This window comes from Syngnathoides biaculeatus, chromosome 5 (assembly GCF_019802595.1).
Source record: "Syngnathoides biaculeatus isolate LvHL_M chromosome 5, ASM1980259v1, whole genome shotgun sequence".
NCBI classification, from domain to species: Eukaryota; Metazoa; Chordata; class Actinopteri; order Syngnathiformes; family Syngnathidae; genus Syngnathoides; species Syngnathoides biaculeatus.
The window spans coordinates 15,887,321-15,911,100 of NC_084644.1; the positions used below are offsets into that span (position 1 = coordinate 15,887,321).

General features: G+C 42.1%; 2 protein-coding genes across 15 annotated transcripts in view; one reads left to right on the top strand and one right to left on the bottom strand.

The window, feature by feature from the left end:
- zp3d.1 (zona pellucida glycoprotein 3d tandem duplicate 1) overlaps nucleotides 1-18,758 on the bottom strand; it is a 41,880-nt gene extending 23,122 nt beyond the window's left edge. For 4 of the 7 annotated variants that reach the window (XM_061821290.1, XM_061821295.1, XM_061821297.1 and 1 more), the window contains exons 1-5: nucleotides 13,266-15,479; nucleotides 9,831-9,946; nucleotides 9,531-9,634; nucleotides 8,692-8,866; nucleotides 8,486-8,594 (exon numbers count right to left, since the gene is read on the bottom strand). In XM_061821290.1, the coding sequence (XP_061677274.1) occupies nucleotides 8,486-8,594; nucleotides 8,692-8,866; nucleotides 9,531-9,634; nucleotides 9,831-9,946; nucleotides 13,266-13,661 (900 nt within the window). In that variant the 5' untranslated portion in view covers nucleotides 13,662-15,479. Of the gene's footprint in view, nucleotides 1-8,485; nucleotides 8,595-8,691; nucleotides 8,867-9,530; nucleotides 9,635-9,830; nucleotides 9,947-13,265; nucleotides 15,480-16,188; nucleotides 16,250-18,251; nucleotides 18,420-18,467 lie in introns of those variants that run through there. The other 3 variants (XM_061821291.1, XM_061821294.1, XM_061821293.1) reach the window with 3 other exon arrangements.
- Nucleotides 1-23,780, top strand: part of LOC133501483 (protein Jumonji-like) — a 91,108-nt gene that overhangs the window by 36,899 nt on the left and 30,429 nt on the right. For 6 of the 8 annotated variants that reach the window (XR_009795194.1, XR_009795195.1, XR_009795193.1 and 3 more), the window contains 4 exons: nucleotides 18,767-18,993; nucleotides 19,928-20,044; nucleotides 22,401-23,043; nucleotides 23,335-23,470. Coding sequence is in view for 5 of the 8 variants with exons in the window: in XM_061821281.1 (XP_061677265.1) it covers nucleotides 18,814-18,993; nucleotides 19,928-20,044; nucleotides 22,401-23,043; nucleotides 23,335-23,470 (1,076 nt within the window). In the remaining 3 variants the exon portion in view is untranslated. Of the gene's footprint in view, nucleotides 1-18,766; nucleotides 19,042-19,927; nucleotides 20,045-22,400; nucleotides 23,044-23,334; nucleotides 23,471-23,780 lie in introns of all 8 variants that reach the window. The other 2 variants (XM_061821280.1, XM_061821282.1) reach the window with 2 other exon arrangements.

Genomic DNA, 23,780 nt, shown 5'->3' on the forward strand with positions numbered 1-23,780 from the left:
TTTTTCTTTCAGCTTGTCCCGTTATGTGTCACCATAGTGTGACACCCACTGTCCTCATGTCCTCCCTCACAACATCCATCATCCTTTCCTTTGGTCTTCCTCTCACTCTTGTGCCTGGCAGCTCCACCCTCAGCACCCTTCTACCAGTATACTCACTCTCTCGCCTCTGAACATGTCCAAACCATCGAAGTCTGCTCTCTCTCACCTTGTCTCCAAAACATCCAACTTTGGCTGTCCCTCTAATAAGATAATTTCTAATCCTATCCAACCTGTTCACAGCAAGCGAGAACCTCAGTATCTTCATTTCTGCTACCTCAAGTTCTCCTTCCTGTTGTTTCTTTAGGGCCACCATCTCTAATCCGTACATCATGGCCAGCCTCACCACTTTTTTTTTTTTTTTTTTAATTTTGCCCTTCATCCTGGCGGATACTCTTCTGTCACATAGAACACCAGACACCTTCCGCCAACTGTTCCACCCCATTTGGACCAGTTTCTTCACTTCCTTACCACACTCTCCATTGCTCTATATTGTTGGCCCCAAGTATTTGAAGTCGTCCACCTTCGCTATTTCTTCTCCCTGGAGCTACACTCTTCCTCCTCCGCCCCTCTCATTCACACACATTCTGTTTTACTTCGGCTAAGGGTTATTTCTACATTCTTCTCCTTTCCAGTGCGTACCTCCATCTTTCTAACTGTTCCTCCACCTGTTCCCTGCTTTCACTGCAGATAACAATATCATCTGCAAACATCATGATCCAAGGGGAATCCAGCCTAACCTCGTCTATCAGCCTATCAATTACGGCCGCAAACAGGAAGGGGCTCAGCGCAGAACCCTGATCCAGTCCAACCTCTATCTAAAATTCTTCTGACACTACAGCACATCTCACCGCTGTTCTGCTACCCTTATACATGTCCTGTATTATTCAAACATATTTCTCCGCCACACCAGACTTACCATAGTTCCTCTCTTCATACTCTGTCATAGGCTTTCTCTAGGTCTACAAAGATACAATGTAGCTCCTTCTGACCTCTGTACTTTTCCATGACCATCCTCAAGGCAAATAGTACATCTGTCGTACTCTTTCTAGACATGAAACATTACTGTTGCTCGCAGATACGTCTGTCCTGAGTCTACCCTCCACTATTCTTTCCCATAACTTCATTGTGTGGCTCATCATCTTTATTCCTCTGTAGTTTCCACAGTTCTGAACATCGCTTTTGTTTTTAAAAATGGGGACTAGCACACTTTTCCTCCATTCTCCCGCTAGTATTCTATTGAATAAGATGGTCAAAAACTCCACAGCCACCTCACCAAATTGCTTCCATACCTCCACTGGTATGTCATCGGGACAAACTGTCTTTATTTTTAATTCTGTTCAGTGCCTAACTTCTCCCTTATTAATCAAAGCCACTTCCTGGGCATTCACACTTGCCTCTCCTACTCTTCCTTCGCTCCCATTTTCTTCATTCATTAACTTCTCAAAGTACTCTTTCCATCTACTAAGTACACTACTGGCACCAGTCAACATATTTCCATCGCTATCCTTAATCACCTTTACTTGCTGCACATCCTTCATCTTTATCCGTCTGTCTGGCCAACCTGTAGGGCTCCTTTTTTCCTTGAGAAATGAGAAGTGAGGTGAACCTCATCTCATCTTTGTTAATGACTGAGCAATTCAAGGAAGCTCCTTATATACCCAATCTGGGAACCAACCTGTTCCTATCCCACCTGTGGGATGTTCCAAACAGGTGTTTGATGAGCATTCCTTAACTTTTAGTCTTTTTTTTACCACCTGTTCCAGCTTTGTGAGCTTTACGTTCATGAATATTTACTAAAAACACTGTCTGAACAATAAATGTCTTTTTAGTGTATTCAGTAAAATATTAGTTGAACATGATTTGCAAATCATTGTATTATGATTGTGTGTGCAACAACGTCCCAACTTCATTGAAATTAAGTTTGTACTGTATAGTGCCATGAAAAAGTATTTACCCCCTTCATGATTTATTTTTTTGAAAATCACGCTTAAAGGTTTCAAATCAACAAACTTATATATCACTTATACAACCCAAGTAAATACAAAATGCAGGTTTCAAATGTCAATTCTATCTATGAAGTAAAAAGTTTCTTTTGGCTTGCCCCTTTCGGGGTCGCCAGAGCGTGTCATCTCAGATGAACACACATATATGTTTGGCACACTTTTTACACCGGATGCCCTATCTGACGCAACCCTTCTCAGGGAGTGGAGGCCCCAGTGGGATACGAACCCACAACCCCTGATTTACCAAACCAGTGCTCTAACCACTGAGCTACGGGGCCTCAATTCTATCTCTGAAGGCACCAAAAAAAAAAAAAAATCCAAACCCTTCTGACCCCCTGTGGAAAAGGCAATTGCCCCCTGAACCGAACAACCACTTGTGCCACCCTTGGCAGCAATAGTTGAAATCAAGCATTTGCAGTGATCGGTGATGGAGTCTTTCATATCACTTTGGAGGAATTTTGTCCTACTCTTTTGTGCACATTTGTTTCTACTCCGCCATATTGGAGGGTTTTCTAGCATGAACTACCCTTTCAAGGTCACACTACAGCATCTCAATTGGATTTAAATCTAGACATTTACTTGGCCACTCCAAAATCTTAATTTTTTTATTTATTTATTTTTTTAAATCCATTCAGAGGTGGACTTGCTCATGTCTTATAGATTGTTGTCCTGCGCATGATCCAAAAGCGCTTGAGTGCACGAACTGATGGCTGGACGTCGTCCTCCAGGATTTTTTTGGTCCACAGCAGAATTCATTGTTCCAATCACAGCAAGTTATCATGGTCCTGAAACAGCAAAACAGCCCCAGACCATCACACTGCTACCACCATGCTTCACTGTTGGCATAATGTTCCATTAAATACTGTTCCATTTTTAAGCTATATGTAATGAGCGGCACACCTTCCAAAAAGTTAAATTTTTGATTTGTCAGTCCACTGAATGTTTCTCCAAAAGTCTTGATCATTAAGAGGTTTATGTGAGACGAGCCTTTGTTTTCTTTGGTGACAGAGTTTTTGGTTGTTTTTTTTTGCCAGGGAACTCTCCCATGGATGCCATTTTTGGCCATAGTCTTTATTAAGGTGGAGTCATAAACACTGATCTTGGTTGAAACCAGTGAGGCCTGAAGGTCATTAGATGTTGTTCGAGGTTCTTTTGTGACCTCCTGGATGAGTCCCCACTACACTCTTGGTAGTAATTTTAGTTGGTTGTCCACTCCTGGGAAGCTTTGCCACCGTTTTCCCATTTTTCCCTATATGTGGATAATGGCTCTGATGGTGGTGGTGGAGTCCCAAAGCTTTGGAAATGGCTTTGTAACATTTTCTAGAGTCCTCCTCCTTTACCCCTTCAGCTTTTCCCGTTAGGGGTCGCCACAGTGTGTCATTTTTTCCATCTAAGCCTATCTCCTGCATCTTTAACACCAACTGCCCCCATGTCATGCCTCACAACATCCATCGACTTTCCCTTTGGTCTTCCTCTTACTCTTTTGCCTGGCAGCAGCATCCTCAGCACTTCTACAAATATACACACTCTCTTACCTCTGGACATGTTCAAATCATCGAAGTCTACTCTCTAACCTTTTCTCCAAAACATCCAACTTTGGCTGTCCCTCTAGTCATCACCAATCCCATCCAACCTGTTCACTCCAAGAGAGAACTTCAATATCTTCAGTTTGCCCACTCAGAACTAACTGCTGTTCCATTTTTTTTTCATCCTTTTGAGTGCCTAACTTCCCCCTTACTAATCATTGCTTCTTCCTGGTCCATACCACATTCCTCTTCTACTCTTCCTTCTTTTATTTACTTCTCAAAGTATTCTTTCCATCTATTTAGCACACTACTGGCACCACTCAACACATTTCCATCTCTATCCTTAATCAACATCCGCACATCCTTCCCAACTCTAGCCCTCTGTCTGGTCAACCTGTAAAGTTCCTTCGTGTCCAAGCTGGTGTACATGTCATCATATGACTTGTTAAGCCTTTGGAACCTCTACCTTTGCCCTACGTCGCATCTCAATGTAGTCCTTTTGCCTCTCTTCAGTCCTATCAGTGTCCCACTTCGCTAGCCTCTTTCCTTGTATGACTCTGTATTTTAGGGGTTCCACCACCAACCCTCCTTCTTCCCTTTCCTACCAGAAGACATACAAAGTACTCTCCTGCCTGTCTCACTGATCAGCCTGGCTGTAGTAGTCCAGTCTTCTGGGAGCTCCTCCTCTCTAGTGACAGCATGGCTTACCTCTTTCTCAAAGTCCGCACAACATTCTTCCTTTCTCAGCTTCCTTCACATGGTTCTCTGCTCTACCTTTATCTTCTTAATCTTCCTCCCCACCACCAGAGTCATCCTACACACCACCATCCTATGCTGTCGAGATACACTCTCCCCTGCCACTATTTTACAGTCAGTAACCTCCTTTAGATTATATAGTCTGCACAAAATATAATCCACCTCTATGCTTCTTCCTCCGTTCTTGTAGGTCACCATATGTTCCTGCCTCTTCTGGGGAAAAAAAAAATGCTCAACACTGCCATTTCCATTTTTTTTGCAAAGTCCACCACCATCTGTTCCTCAAAGTTCCTTTCCTCGATGCCATACTTACCCATCACTTCTTCTCCCCAGTTTCCTTCACTAACATGTTCAATAAAATCTGCACCAATCATAACTCTCTCCATGTCTGGGATGCTCAGAACTACTTCAGCTAGTTCCGTCCAGAATTTCTCTCTTTCAACTCTAAGTCACATCCCACCTGTGGGGCAAAGCCCCTAATCACATTGTACAAAACACCCTCAACCTATTCAGACTGATGGATTTCAATCAATTTTTTTCTCGTTTCATCTTGAATTACTTTAGATCGTGGCATGATGCATTGGATCTTGAGATCTTGTAACCTACTTCACATTCTCTGACAGATTCCATTTCAGTAATTTCATGATTCAACAAGTATGGTGGTAATAAGGTTTAGGTGTGGTTTGTGAAATTGAACTCACCTTTGCCAAATTTGTCATTCATCAGTGTGACTATGATTTAACATGGGGGTACATTTTAGTACATATATCCAGTCATAGGTACAATTGTCATTGGAATGAAACTGTAGGCTATACCTTTTTTTCATAGCCACAATGTCGCATGGAATATTGGAATGAAAGCATAGTCATGGGCAAAAATTTTGAGAATGACAAGTATTGTTTTTCCATAAAGTTTGCTGCTTTAGTGTTTTTATACAAAAGTATAAATTACAAGATTTTAACAAGTGTCAAATGCTTTTATTGACAAATGAAATTCATGCAAAGTTGATATTTACAGTGTTGACACTTCTGCTTCAAGAACTCTACAATTTGCCCTGGCATGCTGTCAATTAACTTCTGGGCCACATATTGACTGATGGCAGCCTATTCTTACGTAATCAGTGCTTGGATTTTGTCAGAATTTTACTTTTTTTTTTTTTTTTTTTTTTCGTTTGTCCACCCGCCTCTTGAGGATTGATCACAAATTCTCAATGGGATTAAGGTCCGGGGAGTTTTCTAGCTATTGACCCAAAATTTCAATGTTGCTTTCTCTGAGCCACGTTGTTATCACTGTTGCTTTATGGCAAGTTGTGCAATCATGGTGGAAAAGGAATTTGTTCATCACTAAACTGTTTGTGGATTGTTGGGAGTTGTTGCGGTACCATTCTTTATTCATGGCTTTGATTTTAGAGAAAATTGTGAGTGAGCACAATCCCTTTGCAGAGAAGCAACCCAACACTTGAATAGTCTCAATATGCTTTACTGTTGGCATGACAAGATGGATGGTAGAGTTCACCTTTTCTTCTCCAGACAAACATTTTTTCAGATGCCCCAAACAATTGGAAAGGGGATTACGAGAAAATGGCTTTAACTAGTCCTCAGCAGTCCAATCGCTATTTTTTCCAGAATATCAAGACAGTCCCCGATGTCTTTCTTGGAGAGAAGTGGCTTCTTCACTGCCCTTCTTGACACTAGGCTATCCTCCAAAAGTCTTCACCTAACTGTGTGTGTAGATGTATTCAACACCTACTTGCTTGCTGCCATTCCTGAACAAGCGCTGCATTGATGGTACCTCATTCCCACAATTAAATTAACTTTAGGAAATAGTCCTGGCGTTTTCTGGAATTTCTTGGGCGCCCTGAAGCTTTTTTCACAGCAATTGAACCTTCTTGAAGGTCCTGATGATCCAATAAATGGTTCATTTAGGTGCAATCATACTATCACCAATCTCGTTACCTCTGAAGCCCTTTTTGTGCATCGCAATGATGACTGCACGCGTTTCCATGCCAGTAACCATGGTTAACAGAGGAAGAATGATTTCAAGCACCACCATCTTTTTAAAGTTGTTATTCTAATTCAATCACCATGACAAATAATCAAGCAGTGTCCTCAACACTCACCTGTGTTAACGGGAGAATCACTGACGTCAGCCGGCCCTTCTGTGTCAGTGCTGAATTGCAGTGAAAGTGTGTGTGTGTGTTGGCGGGGGGGGGGTTTAATGAAGTTCATATTTGTAGCAAATAGGGACTTTGCAATTAATTTCAATGACTTGAATTTCTGAGACTGTAGTTTTTGTCAAATGTTACATTTTTGTCATTATCAAAACTTTTGGCTATAGTTGTAGAGTTTTTTCCACAACCTCTCGACCAGTGATTTTCAACCCCTAGAGCAAAGGCAAATATTTAAAATATTATTAAAATATTTTAAAAAAAATCTCACTGTACACCAACTGAAAAAATATCAAAAGTGGATACATTACTGCATGTACTTCCTCGGATTTAATAGAAGAGCATTTTTATTCTGTCACTATGCCTCACAAGCATAAATAGATGAAGCTGCAAGATTTCTTGGAAATTAAGTTAAATTTGATAATTTCGCACAGCACACCTGAAGAGTGCTCATGGAACACTAATGTGCCCCAGCACATTCGTGAACAAGCAACAGTTGGGAATCCTAGATCTCTCAATCTCTAGATGGTGACATATATTTATAGAATCTGAAAGTTTAAATATGCCCCAATGTAATGCACAGTATTGATGTAATTTTTCCTTTCAGGAAGAAAAAGATCAAGGGCTCAAGTCCTTTGATGTCCTGTGTCCATGTGCCTGCGTTTCAAGACTCTTTACACTGTAGTTTGGGAGCTGGTGCCGTGGGGCTGCTAACAGTCCCCCGCGCCCACAGTGTGGGTGTCTAACAGCCCTCCAGGGAAGGAGGCGTCCAATATTCAAAATATGGCGCTGGAGGGATGTTCATAGCAGCGTAACAAAAAAAGCCAGCAAGGACCCATTACTGTAGGGGGATAGTGACTGCAGCAGAATGTTTGGAGAAAATTGCACAGAGTTGTGACAGCTAGCAAAAAAAGGTTAAAGCTGCTCTCAGCCAGTAAGGATTTATGGCACGGAGACAGCAGTAAACCAACCCAGCTTCCACGATACATAACTATACTTAATAGGGTCGCAGGAGTGCTGGAGCCTATCCCAGCTATTTTCAAGCGGGAAGTGGAGTACACCCTGAATTGGTTGCCAGCCAATCGCAGGGCACATATAGTATAAATAAATGAGCAGTTTCACATTCATACCTATGGGCAATTTAGTGTCTTTGATTGTCCTAGCATTCATGCTTTTGGGATGTGCAAGGAAACCCACGCAGGCACAGGTAGAACATGCAAACTCCAAACAGGCAGGGCCGCAGCTTTTCTAAAATAAAGGGCATCTTGCCCATCACAAATAACCGTGAGGTATCTTTTGTGCTAAATTGAGCAATACACAGGATTAAAAACAAAAAGGTACAGTATGCAAACTTTAATGGGGACTCTTTCTCTTTTGCTTTGTTTTAATGACTGTAATTCTGGAATATCTTTGGTTTATGTTGAATTCCATTAAAAATAAATGTTTTACGCAACAAATTCTGCCAGGTTATGTAAATTTAACTCATCCACGAAAAATTATCAAATCTATTGTATATCAAAATATACAGTAAATATGCTACGCTCTTGTAAAATGGCAAACTCCTGGGAGCAGGTCAAGAGTCTCAGCTTGGCGGCGAACATTACCGTAATACATGTGTAACATAAGACATTGAATATCATATTGAAATGTAAATGTATACCTTTTTTTAAACCACCCTATCTATGACTACACAATGGGATTTTCTATTTATTTTTAATCTATACCTAAATATAATGCACTCTGACTTTTTGAAAACATTTTTGGAAGATTTTGCACATTATACATGACAAAAATGACAGTACTCTCTGGTAGTATATTATTGTTTTGGCTGAGGTCTGCACCTTCTGAACTTTTTGATTGGGTTTTTAGGAAACATTTTTAATTGTGACAGTGACAAATAAATGGTGGTAAAAATCACTTGCATCTTAGCATGCATTTTACATATGTGAAATTTAGAAAAAAATTATGTACAAATATTTGTCTCCTTTTCTGACCTGTGAGACATCCTTAAAGAGAGAGGCATTGATTGAAAACTTAAGCATGTTCCCACTCCTTGACCTGAAGGAAGAATAACTACCCTCCCGTCGGCTGTCTGTCATACAGCTGCAAAAATCAAAGCACAAGCACCTAATTTAACATAACTAATTAAACAATAACTAGAGACAAATTGAGCAGGTATATGTTTTAACTAGAAACATACCCATAGTTAGTGATGATATCCACTTTGGGCGTGCTGTTTGGGTCTTTGGTGTGTGTCACATAGCAGGAGTCAACAAAGAGTTTCTCGCCTGGCAGAACGCTTCCAGTCTGGGCTACAAAATTTATGAGCTCCCCCAAGACAAAAGAGTGGCCACGTGGGAGGGGCTCCCACTGGGCTGCCAAAAACAAACAAACATTCATGTACCTCAGGATTAACAAACAGACAAACAAAAACAAAAAAAAACTAAACCAACAAAAATGAAATGCAGTTGAAATATCCTGAATACCACATCATTTTGTTCTCTTCAGGACATTGAAGTTAATTCTAAATGTTCTTCCATTTTTTGTTGAATATTGACAAGAGGGTAAATTTAGAAAACATTCAATATGAAGATATTCTAGACAACTACTACCACAATTAGAAATGTGTTAACAGTGACAGTAAAAGGTTTGCAATGGCACACCTTTTCGATTAAAAAAAAAAAAAAAAAGTTGGCATCCAAAAGATTTTGCAAGGTTACCTAATTCTGTGAGTGATGGAAAACACTAAAATGTTTCATACATTTTGCAGCACCGCCAACATTATCTCAAGGGACTTTTTGTGGGGCAGGTCCTGGACTCAGATGAACCCCCTACATGATCAAGCACTTTAGTGAATGAAGCAAAGCAAAAAAAAAAAAATCCCCTTAAATAGAACCAAGATTTGGCATTGGTTGTCTGTGTTTCCTAACCAATTGGGTTGACATACAGAGAAGGGAGGGATAGGAGTGTAGCGTCTACTTTACTAGATAGCATAATTTAGTATCATTGGAGTATTTTGTGAACCAGCTCCCGCTTTACCATTGCAGACATTGAGGCTGAAGCTGAGTTTGGTTCCGAGACTCTTTTTGAAGGTTCTGTGCTGAACCTGAGGTGCATAGCCAACTTTGTAAGAGTAATGAAACCTAAAACAAAAGGACATTCATTAAAAATACGCACACGCGTGCACACAAGACTGAAACTGCACATAATGGAGGCGATTCCTTTTTAAAATTCATCAAAGAAGAAATAGCTCATGCTTTATGTCATTGTCCAGTACTGGTTATGATTCGCCACAGTTTTCCATGCACACCATTTTAAAGAGCGTGTGACAAAAATTACCTTTTGTAGTAGCAGTGGATTGGGAGTGTAAATGGTAGTGCACGAATGATGTAGCCTTGTAGTGGTGGACTATAATAAAGAGCATAAGAATACACCAACTGACCACTGGCAAGCACCTGAAAGAGTCAAATGAAACTCTTAATGGTACAACCAGAGAGAGAGTTGTGATTGATGCAGATTGTAATGGACATGCTGGTGAAGGAAACAGAGGCGATGAAGAACTGATGGGTAAGTACGGCATTCAGCAAAGGAACTTTGAGGGGCAGATGGTGGTCGACTTTGCAAAAAGGATGGCATTGGCAGTAGTGAACACTTTTTTTCCCCCCAGAAGAGTCAGGAACGTAGAGTGACTTACAAGAGCGGAGGTAGAAGCATGCAGGTGGATTATATTTTGTGTAGATGATGTAATGTGAAGGAGGTTACAGACTAAGGTAGAGAAGAGAACCATGTGGTGGAAGCTGAGAAAGGAAGAATGTTGTGCAACCTTTCAGAAAGAGGTGAGACAGGAGGAGCTCCTGGAAGACTGGACTACTACAGCCAAGGTGATCAGAGAAACAGGCACGAAAGTACTTGGTGTCTCTTCTGGTAGGAAAAGGGAGAAGGAGACTTGGTGATGGAACGCTAAAATACAGAAAGTTATACAAGAAGAGATGTTAGAGAGGAAGTGAGACAGGACTGAGGAGAGGTGAAAGGAATACATTGAGATGCAACGTAGGGCAAAGGTAGAAGTGGCGAAGGTTAAACCAGTGGCAAATGATGACATGTACACCAGGTTGGACATGAAAGAAGGAGAAGAGGATCTCTACAGGTTGGCCAGAGGGATAGAAATGGGAAGGATGTGCAGCAGGGAAGCGTGATTAAAGGATAGAGATGAAAATGTGTTGACTGGTGCCTGTAGTGTGGTAAATAGATGGAAAGAATACTTAAGAGAACTTGATGAATGAAGAAAATAAGAGTGAAGGAAGAGTTCAAGACGCAAGTGTGAAGGACCAGGAAGTGGTAAAGATTAGTAAGGGGGAAGTTAGAACGGCACTAAAGAGGATGAAAATGAAAAGCAGTTGGTCCTGATGACATACCTGCGGATGTATGGAAGCAATTTGAAGAGGTGGCTGTGGAGTTTCTGACCAACTTATTCAACAGAATACTAGCGGGCAAAAAGATGCCTGAAGGAGGTAAAGTGTTCTAGTTCCGGTTTTTAAGAACAAAGATCATGTGCAGAGCTGGGGAACTGTAGAGGAATAAAGTGTATGACCCACACAATGAAGTTATGGAAAAGAGTAGTGAAGGCTAGACTCAGGACAGAAAGTATCTGCGAGCAACAGTATGGTTTCATGCCTAGAAAGAGTACCACAGATGCATTATTTGCCTTGAGGATGCGAGTGGAAAAGTACAGAGAAGGTCAGAAGGAGCTACATTGTGTCTTTGTGGATCTAGAGAAAGCCTATGACAGAGTACCAAGAGAGGAACTGTGGTACTGCATGCGCAAGTCTGGTGTGGCGGTGAAATATATTAGAATAGTACAGGACCTGTATGATGGCAGCAGAACAGCGGTGAGGTGTGCCGTAGGTGTGACGGAAGAATTTAAGGTGGAGTGTGGTAAGGAAGTGAAGAAACGGGTCCAAGCAGGTTGGAACAGTTGGCGGAAGGTGTCTGGTCTGTTATGTGACAGAAGAGTCTCTGCTAGGACGAAGGGCAAAGTTTACAAAACAGTGGTGAGGCCGGCCATGATGTACGGATTAGAGACACTGAAGAAACGACAGGAAGCAGAATTGGAGGAAGCAGAAATGAAGATGTTGATGTTCTCGCTCGGAGTGAGCAGGTTGGATAGGATTAGAAATGCGGAAGGTGTCTAGTGTGTTATGTGGGAGAAGAGTTTCTAGTAGGATGAAGGCCAAAGTTTATGAAACAGTGGTGAGGCCAGCCATGATGTATGCATTAGAGACGGTGGCACTGGAGAAACAACAGGAATTAGAGCTGGAGGTGGGAGAAATGAAGATGTTGATGTTCTCTCTTGGAGTGAGCTGGATAGGATTGGAGTTCATTAGAGGGACAGCCAAAGATGAATGTTTTGGAAACAAGGTTTGAGAGAGCAGACTTCGATGATTTGGACATGTCCAGAGGCGAGAGAGTGAGTATATTGGTAGAAGGAGGCTGAGGATGGAGCTGCCAGGCAAAAGAGCGAGAGGAAGACCAAAGAGGTGGATGGATGTTGTGAGGAAAGACAGGAGGGTTATTGGTGTTAGAGAAGAAGATGCAGGAGACAGGCTTACATGGAAAAAGCTGAAACGCTGTAGAAACCCCTCACGGGATCAAGCCAAAAGGAAAGACGACAACTATTTTCTTTTCTACTGTATATAAGTGTGTGAGCTATGCTTATTTTGCTTGCTCACTGAGCTGCAAGTGCTTGTTGCTTGCTTTGCTTGATTGGCTAAGTTCTGTGACGTCACGTGAATACTATCTAATGAACCATTAACAGAGTTCATTGGAGAGTTTCTTTGGAAAGGGTAAGAGAATGAGACAATAGAGGAGTCACATTTTGCAAAAATAAAGCTTACAAATTTTGCATTGAAAATAAAATACTAGGATTCCTACTAGTGTTGTGGGTTAATCGGAACAGGTGATTCACATGCCCACACACTGATATGCAGTGACGGACTTGCTAATGAAGCCCTGAAACCATCAAAACTGCACTGCCACATGGAGAGAAAACACCCAGCATCAAAAGAAAAGCCCCTCGAATATTTTGAAAGAAGAAAACAGGAATATGAAGTAATCTAGGGTTAGGTGGTTATTGTTAGGGTTAGGTTAGTTATTGAAGGCCACAACTTCAACAAATATATCTGGTCTAAAAGCATCATTCCTGGTCGCAGATTGGATTGCTCAACCAAAGAAGTCTTTTACTATTGGGGAAGAACTGATTTTTGCCTCCAACAAAGGACATTTGCAGCGAACTTTTCTGAGAGGCTGCAGTAAAAAAAAAAAAAAAAAAAAAAAATATATATATATATATTATATATATATATATATATATGCCACACCTTGACGGCCGGTCTGTGGGGGGGTAAAAAAAAAAAAAAAAAAGCCTACTCTAAACCAGTCCGCAGTGAAGAAAGGGCTGGCCATTACTGATGTACGGAGCCACAGCTTCTTCGTGCACAAGCAGTAACTACTTTATGCACACTAACAATTACTTAGTGTGCTCACTGGAACTCTCTCGTGAGTACAAGCTAGCATCTTTTTTCACGTCATGTCAGGGGCTCCGAAGCCAACATCTGTCAATATGGTCACTGCGGCCGTAGTGAAACAATTTTGTCATTAAAAACGAAAAAAAAAAACGGGAAAAAAACCCGTCAAATTATGTCATGAACAATACATCACCATTATACAAAATAGACAATGAAAATACACGAAGAGTCCCTTCTTGTGTGAGTTTACCTGAGATGCAGAAGCACATTTGGTTAGCGGGTAGTGGAAAAACAAGAAGTGGGAGGTCACACTGGTGGGTTGACACGAGCCCAGGCTGTACAGAGCTGGATGTGGCCACGCGCTCAACTGAAAGCGGTCCACACGCACAACTATTTCATTGGAGCCGCACCAAACTTCCACAGGCTGTATCTGTGGACACTGTGGCGTGCTCTGGTACTGCGTGGTCTGTGGAAACAACAGCGCAGTCAGTTCGGAGGGAACCAACCCAAGGCGAGGAGCGGGCCGAAGCAACTCTTTGGCCACCAAGTGTTGTGATGTGTGCCAGAACACTGGTAGGTGGTAGAACGTAAAGCGCTCGGCAGCGGTTTCGTCTCTGACAACAGTATTGACCCCGTCTGACCACATCAAGTACTAAACCGGACCACCCACTGCTGGACTGCAATAAAACATCCATATGACCCACGAAAACGCCAACATGACTAGAATTAAAAGAGGGCGGCCGGATAGTGGGGATTGAAGCCACAACCAGCAGCGAGCACACTGTCGTCTAATCTGGCAGCTTCATCAGCACACCTGCGCTCCCCTGATTGGCCTGAGGGCGGGTATCGTGGAGCCAAAATGGTCTTTTTAATTTAATAATAGTAATAATAACGGTGGAACAGTGGAGCAGCTGTAGAGCCTTGGACTCACAGTTCTGAGGACCGAGTTCAAATCCTAGCCCTGTCTGTGTGGAATAAGTGTGTTCTCCCCATGCCTAGGTGGGTTTTCTCCAGGCACTAGTAGTCACTCTGAAATGGTTGCCACCCAATTGCAAGGCACATTTATCCATCATTTCATTTTTTTGTTGCTTATCCTCACAAGGGTTGTGGGAGTGCTGGAGCCTATCCTAGCTGTCAATGGGCAGGAGGCAGGGTAGACCCTGAACTGGTTGCCAGCCAATCGCAGGGCACGTAGAGACAAACAACCACACCCATAATCACACCTAGGGGTAATTTAGAGTGTCCAATTAATGTTGCATGTTTTTGGGATGTGGGAGGAAATCAGAGTGCCCGAAGAAAACCCACGCATGCACGGGGAGAACATGCAAACTCCACACAGGGAGTGCCGGGATCAAACCCAGGACCTCAGAACTGTGAGGCCAAAGCTTTCCAGTTGTACAACCGTGCCACTAAGGCACATAAAAAAACAAAAAAAGTCACACTCACAATCACAGACAATTTAGTCTTTAATAAACCTAGCAACCATCCATCTATCCATCCATTTTCTGAGCCCCTTATCCTCACGAGGGTCGCGGAGTGCTTGAACCTATCACAGCTATCATTGGGCAGGAGGCGGGGTACACCCTGAACTGGTTGCCAGCCATTCTCAGGGCACATTGAGACAGACAACAGCACTCACAATCACACCTTGGGGGCAAGTTAGAGTCTCCAATGAATGCATGTTTTTGGGATGTGGGAGGAAACTGGACTGTCCGGAGTAAATCCATGTAGGCACAGTGAGAACATGAAAACTCCAAAACAGGTAGGGCCGGGATCTGAACCCCAGTCCTCAGAATTCTGAGTCCAAGGGTCTACAGCTGCTCCACCATATCAATATTTGTCCACCATTTTTTGGAGGTCCAGACCAGGGTAAATTTGCCTTGAAATAGAAATACTAATATGTAGACTGACCTGTGTTTTTTTTCTCTCATTTTTTTCTCTATTATGAGCTGTCATAAATTGTCCATTCTCCTATGATGTGCTGAGATAAGGCCTAATAAGGTCCAATAAATTGACACATTATAGAGGAACTTTGGATCCAGTTGCAAAGACACGACACAATGACTAAGTGGCCGCCATAAACAACTACGATGCCCAAACAATTCAAACATCTCCCCAAGACACACCACAGTCATGTTGGACTAGGAAGGGGTCATCTCCCAACTGTTCCCACAAAGTTGGGGGTGTCCAAGACATTCATTGTGTTATCAAACAATTTGGGGATTACCCCCTTCTGCTTCAACATCTCTGGGCACCAGTGCACAAAGCAATGGTCATAAACAACGGATGAAAAAATTGGGTATGGATTAGAGTCCTGCCCTCAATCCAATGGAACACCTTTGGATTATTTTGAATGAACAGTGACCCAGGACTGGTCATCCAACATCAGTGTGCAAACTCACAAATATCCACACGTCAGAATGGGCAAAAAATCACAACATAGTCTTTTGCACAAGAGGTGAAACGGTTATAGCTGGAAGGTGTAGACCAACGTCATATTAAACCATAGGGATTTAGATATGACTTCAAAACAAATGTGAATCAAGACAGTCCGCGGCTGTTTGAAAGCCCACAGTCATGAGCGGCCAACATGAAACATATACATGGCTCCAGTTTGGTTTAAATTGTAGCTCCAAATGGTTTCAATTTGTACTGCAAAGTACATAATCACAATCAACACTATAATTATTTGCTTTCATCCTGCACCGCTTTTGTAACAAGGAGGCCAGTGTCCTAGTCAAAAGGGATGATTGTCCAAGGGAAAAAATCATTGTGACTGCAGTTGGTTTCAGCCTGGCTCTCACTATTCATTTGTAGCCAAAACATTCTTCTAAATCCTAAAAACCATGCAGTTTCTATAGAGGGCTGCGACTGACGTCACTGCCGAGCATGCGCATTAATTTTCCGCCGACAAACAAACCCCCGGGAAGTTTGAGTGCTGTATGTGTAGTCAGTTTTTATATAGTTTCGTCACTTTTTCTTCCCTTGGAATTTCATCTCCATGATCTAGGAAGGCATGGTAGGCCCTTCTGTCAAGTGTAAACATGTTGACACCTAGCCAGCTGTCGAAAGGAATCGTTACAAGGAGAAACCTGCTCTGGTTGATGGAGTTGACCCTTACGAGTTACTCAAACAGGAATGGAAAACAGACATACGATTTTCCTGTAACTTACCCTGACATTGTGAACCATTTTATCTTCACTCCAAGTATTTATACCATGGATGACCTGAAAGCTGACAAGAGCATGCATGCATACAATCAATTTGTGTGTGGCTGGGTTTGCGATATGGGCACTGTTGTCAGAAATGGATACCAACTAATCAGTGGATAGGTCAGTGTTTACATTTCATATGATCTATATTTCATTAGACTGTGACTTTTCTCAGTTCAATGTAGACATTCCCACTACAGCTTTTTAGAAAATCCAATTAATTAATGTACATTTAAATGTATGTAATGTTTGTGAGGCCAGGAGTAATTAAATGATCATTTGCAACTTATAACTTGACAGTTAAAGGTCAAGTGTCATCAAACGGAAGATTTTTGGTACATTATTAATGAAAAATCCACAGCCAATATGATCCCATGTGTTTTTTCACAACAAAACATGATTTTGACGTATACAGCTTTTTGTAACTCCCGCCATGAAAATTCTCTCAGGGATTTGTTTTCGAGAAGAAGCAGGAAGTGACGTAAAGGACATCGGCACCCCTTCGTGGACTCGTTTATTTCCATTAGTTTTACCTCCGGGAAGGTAGCTCATTGTTCCTTCGTGTTAGCCAAAATGCCGGCTTATTACATTGCTGGACATTGCTTGAACAGTCGGGAGAATGGAATTACCCTTCATAAGGTTGAAAGACACCTGTTCGTGATCGGATAACATCTTAATATGACTCGAAACAATAGTGTAATATTGCCCTGAGGGCTCGAAACTATAGTGTAATATTGCCCCGGTAACTTCACTCGGTTGTGTGTTATTGTCCATTTCGAAAACAGCTTCGGTGTCAGAAGGGGCGTCGGAAAAATGGGAATAGCTCTGTTGTTCGGCTTCCATAGTAGCAGGCACTGCGCGTTTTCAATGACGGGAGTGACGATGACGTCAAGGACAGAGGACGCGACTAATATGGCGACCACTTGGACCTCGAGGGACACTCAATTGCGCAACTTTGTGCATGGATGACATGCTCTCCGCTCACTTTTTTTTTTCGTATAGACATTGAAGTGAATACTGTTATATGTATTTTTCATTACAATATCGATTTTAGAATGTTTATAGGGATGTCACCCCCACTTTAAGGAGTAGTATAATTGTCTGACCTTAACCCTTTTTCACAGTCTGAAACATGATGATGACAGTTGACACCATTGCAAAAACAACTTTGTCCATCACTCCTTAGATTTTTAAAGGGGAAAGGGAAATCCAGTGCTTTGCATGAACAGCAACATTTGAAATAGACAAATTTTTTTCATCCATCCATCCATTTTCTTCGCCGCTTATCCTCTCGATGTTGCGGGGAGAGCTGGAGTCCATCCCACACATGCGGATCCGTCTCTTTGAACTGCATATATTTTCAAAATCACATTTGAAATATACATTTTTTCATCCATCCATCCATTTTCTTCGCCGCTTATCCTCTCGAGGGTGCGGGAAGAGTTGGAGCCCATCCCACGCACGCAGATGAGTGAGGCATTCTTGGCTGGGTTCTTCAGAGTCGCCGCCATCCGCGAGCCCGAAGCGCAGCCTTCGCTGGCGAAGTGACGCAGCACCCCGACGCCGTCCGACGCGCACATCGACATATTTTGTACCCGGATCTTTTGTTATGATATGAGGGACCGATTACGTGGTCCGCCACAAACTATTATTTTTTTAGTAGCTGTAACACACCTACCTGTTATTTGGAACTCTCGAAGCTCTTGTCCTCTGCACCCGTGCAATCCATTTTCACGACGAACCGGGTCTCTTTCAAACTTATGAAGGGTAATTCCATTCTCCCGAGTGTTCAAGCAATGTCCAGCAATGCAACGAGCTGGCATTTTGGCTAACACGAAGGAACAACGAGCTACCTTCCCGGAGGTAAAACTAATGGAAACAAACGAGTCCACTTGGGGCGCCTCTGTCCTTCACGTCACTTCTTGCTTCTTCTCAAAAACAAATCCCTCGAGAAGATTTTCACGGCAGGAGTTACAAAAAACTGTATACGTCAAAATCATGTTTTGTTCGAACTGCCAACACACCATACACATGACCCATCATTGTCTGGAATTGCAGATCTACGTCACCTGTTTACTTAAATTTATCACTCAACTGACAAAAAACACTTGCCAGTGACAAAATGATCTGAGTAGAAATTATACTGGAACAGATTAGCAGTGTTTACATCTGCTCTGGACAATGCTGCTAGCCAATCCCTTTGACGTTGAGAAGAAAGTTTTTCAGTTTCTTCTCCCTACCTTTTTATCACAGCTGGAATCCTGAAGAATGACTTCTTTACGTCGGACAATGCTCTGTTGGAGCAGGTAACCACAGCACAGAAGTTAACCATACCTGGAGGCTGGTTGGTTTGTGCAAGTTTGAAAAATAACGTGGTCACTTATGCGTGGAGCTATGGCCGCCAATATGCTTGCTTGTCTTCCAACATGACGCGAGACCGAAAATGACCTGCCTGTGACGTCATGTCGCAGGCCTCCTAGTAATGTGTATTTGCTAGTAGCCAGCCATGAGGTGTGACCGTGTGTTTGTTCTTTGGCAGCTCAGTAGCGGGCTCTTGCGGTCAGGAATGGAAAGGCGTAGAAGCAGATGAGGCCACGCCCATGGAGGAGACCGGAAAAGCCTGGCCTTCTCGTGCGCAAGATGCTGCACGCGCACTTAGGTTGTGTCGGTGCGGAACCTTCAAGCCAACGAGCCACCGGCGCTCCGGGCTCACATGGGTCTCATTCCATGCCCGTGAGGGTCTGTCTGCTGCTGATACCAACCCAGGTGGGCTCAGGGCTCGGGATGTAGCGCCGCTAGGTTATTCCGTTGGAGGTGGGTGGTTTGTTTGGCCCATTGTTTCATCCCTGCTTTGTTGCACGACTCTCAGCAGATTAGTGTGTGTCGTACATGTTTGTTTCACTGTTTGATACTTATCGTCCGATTGGTCGGGGTCATACACAGGGACTTGTAAGTGTCTACACACGTCGATTTGTGGCATGGATATAGCGAGAAAGCAGACGGCGAATCTCGATTTAGCTTGTTACGGTAACGTAATGCAAGTGTAATAAAGTAACAGATTGCAGCGATTAATTGTGACATACGAATGTATGAGGCCTGTAGTCAGACGTCCAATGGAATCCGTTACGTGAGCGGTGTCATTAACATGTATTTGCTAACGTCGTTTATCGTGAATGCGATGGTGGTGGAACATTGCCAATGTCATCAAAAAAAGCATCTTTTGCTATTTATTTGTTTATTATGACTGAAGGATAGCTCAATGATGGACAAGAGTAGGCGTGATTTACATTAATGTCCAAATTAGATGAACACATTTAATGTCACATTTCCCACCCTCTGTGGACATATTATTTTGAACGTCTATATTGAAATATTTCAACTCACAAATAATAAGTTTATGTAAACGACCCAAATCTAAAAACTAAGTAGTATTGACCTACTATGACAATAGCACTTGTATTCAAAAATGTGCTCAATTGAAAACAATCCTTAGTATTAATTGACTGTCTTTGTAATTTATGAATTAATTTTCACGAATTAACAATCTTGATCTAATCTTCTACAAGTCATAACATACGTATATCTTTTTTTTCAAACCAAAAATTCAATCATTTGAACTTAAAGAGCTGAAAGAGAGTAATTTTTAAAATGTTGTGTCAACAAATCAAGATTGCAAGACTAATTGTTTTTCTATTGTCAGGTCTCAAGATTTCCACACCTGCCCAGTAAGCAAAGCAGAAGAAGGATCTGTTATGCATGTCATATCTGCAAGATGAGTACAGACAGACCCAAACGGAATATCATCAAAAAAAAATATGTGAGCATAATGTATACGGTATATTAATATAATCAAATGCTGTCCCTGTATAAAGGTCAATTTGTATGAACTCAAAATTACCATTACATTTCATTTCATTTCAAAGATCCCTGATGGGTTTCACAAAGCTGCTTGATTCTTCAGCTTAGTTACTGAATGTTGAAGAACACATCTGTTATGCTCACCACCACCAATGTCTGGTACACCCATACGGTATAACAAAATCTACAACTCTGGAGATCATTCATCCATCCATTTTCTTCGCCACTTATCCTCATGAGGGTCGCGGGGAGTGCTGGAGCCTATGCCAGCTGTCAACGGGCAGGAGGCGGGGTACACCCTGAACTGGTTGCCAGCCGATCGCAGGGCACATGGAGACAAACAGCCGCGCTCACGTTCACACGTAGGGGCAATTAAGAGTGTCCAATTAATGTTGCATGTTTTTGGAATGTGGGAGGAAACCGGAGTGCCTGGAGGAAACCCACGCAGGCACGGTGAGAACATGCAAACTCCACACAGGCGGGTCTGGGATTGAACCCAGGACCTCAGAACTGTGAGGCCAACGCTTTATCAGCTGAACCACTGTGCCACCCCTGGAGATAATTGTCAGTTTTAAATGTCTCACTCAAGATTTGTTAAGCACAATTCCAATTATGTGGTTGTAGTTTGCAGTGGAACTATTTAAATCCTACTGATAGGTGTTTATCATATTTTGGTTTCATTATTTAGCTAAATGAGCATAGTAAAAGTGAATTTAAACCTACACTTCTCAGTATAATACAAAGTAGTAGACCACGGAACTGCTGAGGGAAAATTAGCTGTTTACATCTATTTCTTTGTTTCCTTTCGGCTTGTCCCGTTAGGGGTCGCCACAGCGTGTCATCTCAGATGAACGTATATTTGTTTGGCACAGTTTTACGCCAGATGCTCTTCCTGACACAACTATTCTGCATTTTTAGCCGGGGAGAGAAGCTTACAGCATCTGGTATTCCCAGGCGGTCTCCCATCCAAGTACTAACCAAGGACAAATCTGCTTAGCTTCAAAGACCTGACAAGATTGGCCGTTCTCAGGGTAGCATGGCCGTATATTGGACAAATAATTATTGGGTGTCAGAATGTGCAAGTTTTCGGTCAATAAGGGACCATGTACAGTGATACTACAAGCTAATTAAAAAAATGAGCAAAACAATACAATGCAGCACGCAGCTGGAAAGCATTGGCCTCGCATTTCTGAGGACCCGGGTTCAATCCCACCCCTCCCTATGTGGAGTTTGCCTGTTCTCCCCCATACCTGTGTGGGTTTCCTCCGGGAACTCCGTTTTCGTCCCACATCCCAAAAACGTGCAACCTTAATTGGACACTCTAAATTGCCCCTAGGTTTCATTGTGAGTGCGGGTGTTTGTCTCTATGTGCCCAGGGATTGGTTGGAAACCAGTTCAGGGTGTACCCTGCCTCCTGCCCGTTCACAGCTGGGATAGGCTCCAGCACTCCCACGACCCTTGTGAGGATAAGCGGTTAAGAAAATGGATGGATGGATAAACTCAACATTTCCAAAAATTCACTTTACACTCTGCTGTATGATCACCCTCCAAAAATAGGAAAGGAAGGCTTGGATTAGCCAAATCCATAGTTAATGCAACTAAGATTATATAGCATGACTTTAAACAAGAAGTTCATAGTTTAAAAATGTTTGTGATTGAGTAAAAACAATTCTGTGAAGAGGAGTGAGTCAAACTTCCTTCACAGTAATTCAAAACACTCATCCTACCTAGTTATGATATATGCTTGATTTCAGTTACAAGTATTTATTTTTCCCTTAAACTTAACCCCCCCCCCCAATAAACTAACTTACCATTTGGAAACTTTTATTAACATTTATTTGGGTTGTTTTTGCTATGCTATTGCTAGGAAATACTTTTTCCACAGCACTGAATATGACTCGTTTGGCTTATCTAGTTATGTTGTACGTAATTGTGGTAGAACACAGGTGTCAAACTCAAGAACTGGAGGCCAGATCCAGCCCGGCACATGATTTTATGTGGCCCACGAAGGCAAATCATGTGTTAACTTCCATGATTCTCATTAAAAATCTGTACCATGTCATATCATAAATGATAATGAAATATTCCAATCATTTTTGTGTTACCTAACATCAATAATAGTTGAAAACCCATGACCCTTGATTTCTCATTCCACAACTAGTTCATGTTTAAATATGATAGGGTTAGACTTTTATGATTTCACTCATAACGGCCATCTGAGGGAAACCATAACTCCAATGTGGTCCGTGACAAAAATGAGTTTGACACACCCATGGTCGAAGAACTCCCATTGATGCATGTCTTTGGTTCTGCAGGACATCAGTGATGGGATGCCCTGGTGTGAAGAACGTCTGGTGCGCAAAGTTCTTTTTCTCTCCCTCAGGGAATTCAGAGACACACGCCGTGCTACACATGGTCACTTACCTGTACATGGGCGCAAACACAAACATGTTGCAAAAGGTGCACTTTCACATGAACCACAAAAGTCAAGTCAAAAGCCCCAGCAACAAAGAGTCTCACACAGACTTCGGAATATGGAGAAAAAAACACACAGTCTACAAAACACTCAAGTTAAGTCAAAGCATCATAGTGATCACACCAACAAAGTGCAAAAAAAACCTTTATCTCAGAATACATATTCACGCAAATGTAAAAGTAGTCATACGGAAAAGAGCATTTACACACAACCTAAAATGTCTCGAGAAAAAACTGTGCAGTACATCAGCTTCCGAGAACATGCACACAATAATTCCTTTTCAACCAGATCGCTACGGTCACATAAAAAGGCAAATCTGCCATTAATGTCAACTTCTAAATACACAAACACTAAAAAAACGCACACAACCCAACACAAGCACCCAGTTCAAAATATGATGCCACCCACGAATGTACGGACACTCCTGAGGACTCCTGACCTGACCGGGAATCGGACGTCTCGTTGTCACAAAGGGATCAAGGGTTAGTAATACACTTCAATTACCTTGATCAGTCTCCATCTCTTGGTGGAATCTAACTATGGTAAAATAAGTGACATAGGGGGCAGGTCATTTTACTGCCAAGCTGTGGAAATGGATACGTTTAGTATATTCCACTATCTACATGAGTTCTTTCATTTTAACATGCGACAATAATCAATACAAAATAAAGCATGATGCAAAAATATTTTTTCATCTTGTTTAGCATTGGGTATAAACATCATTCCTCTGGAAAATCTTGTTCAAGTACTAAAATTTCAGCCTCTGTACTTAGGTTCCCTAGTGAATGGTACCGGCCAGTGTCCGTCGTCGCTGTCAGGCAAATCAAGCTGGTGCTTGTCCTTACAATCATGCCCGCAGCTCCAGCCTATCAGCCTTCTTTGCGACAAGGATGACCCATATAGCAGGAGGTCAGCTGTTCTTCTTTTCATTGTTTTTGTGGATCAAAAAAACGTGGAAAAGGGTCAATTCCTTTTTTGGGTGGGTTGGGAGAGAAACAGGGACATTAAAGGGGAAATCCAGTGCTTTGCATGAACAGTCTATCAATATGTCATGTAATATCTACCGTATTCTGACAATGTGATGTTAAATCCTCTCTCATTTAATAGTATTTTGAGAAGATTTTCATCCACAATGACGAATTTTCAGGGGCACTACCATTTTTGGGAGTCACATGATCTACGTGGGCGTATGTGACATGTACCGTGCCGTTCCAAACGC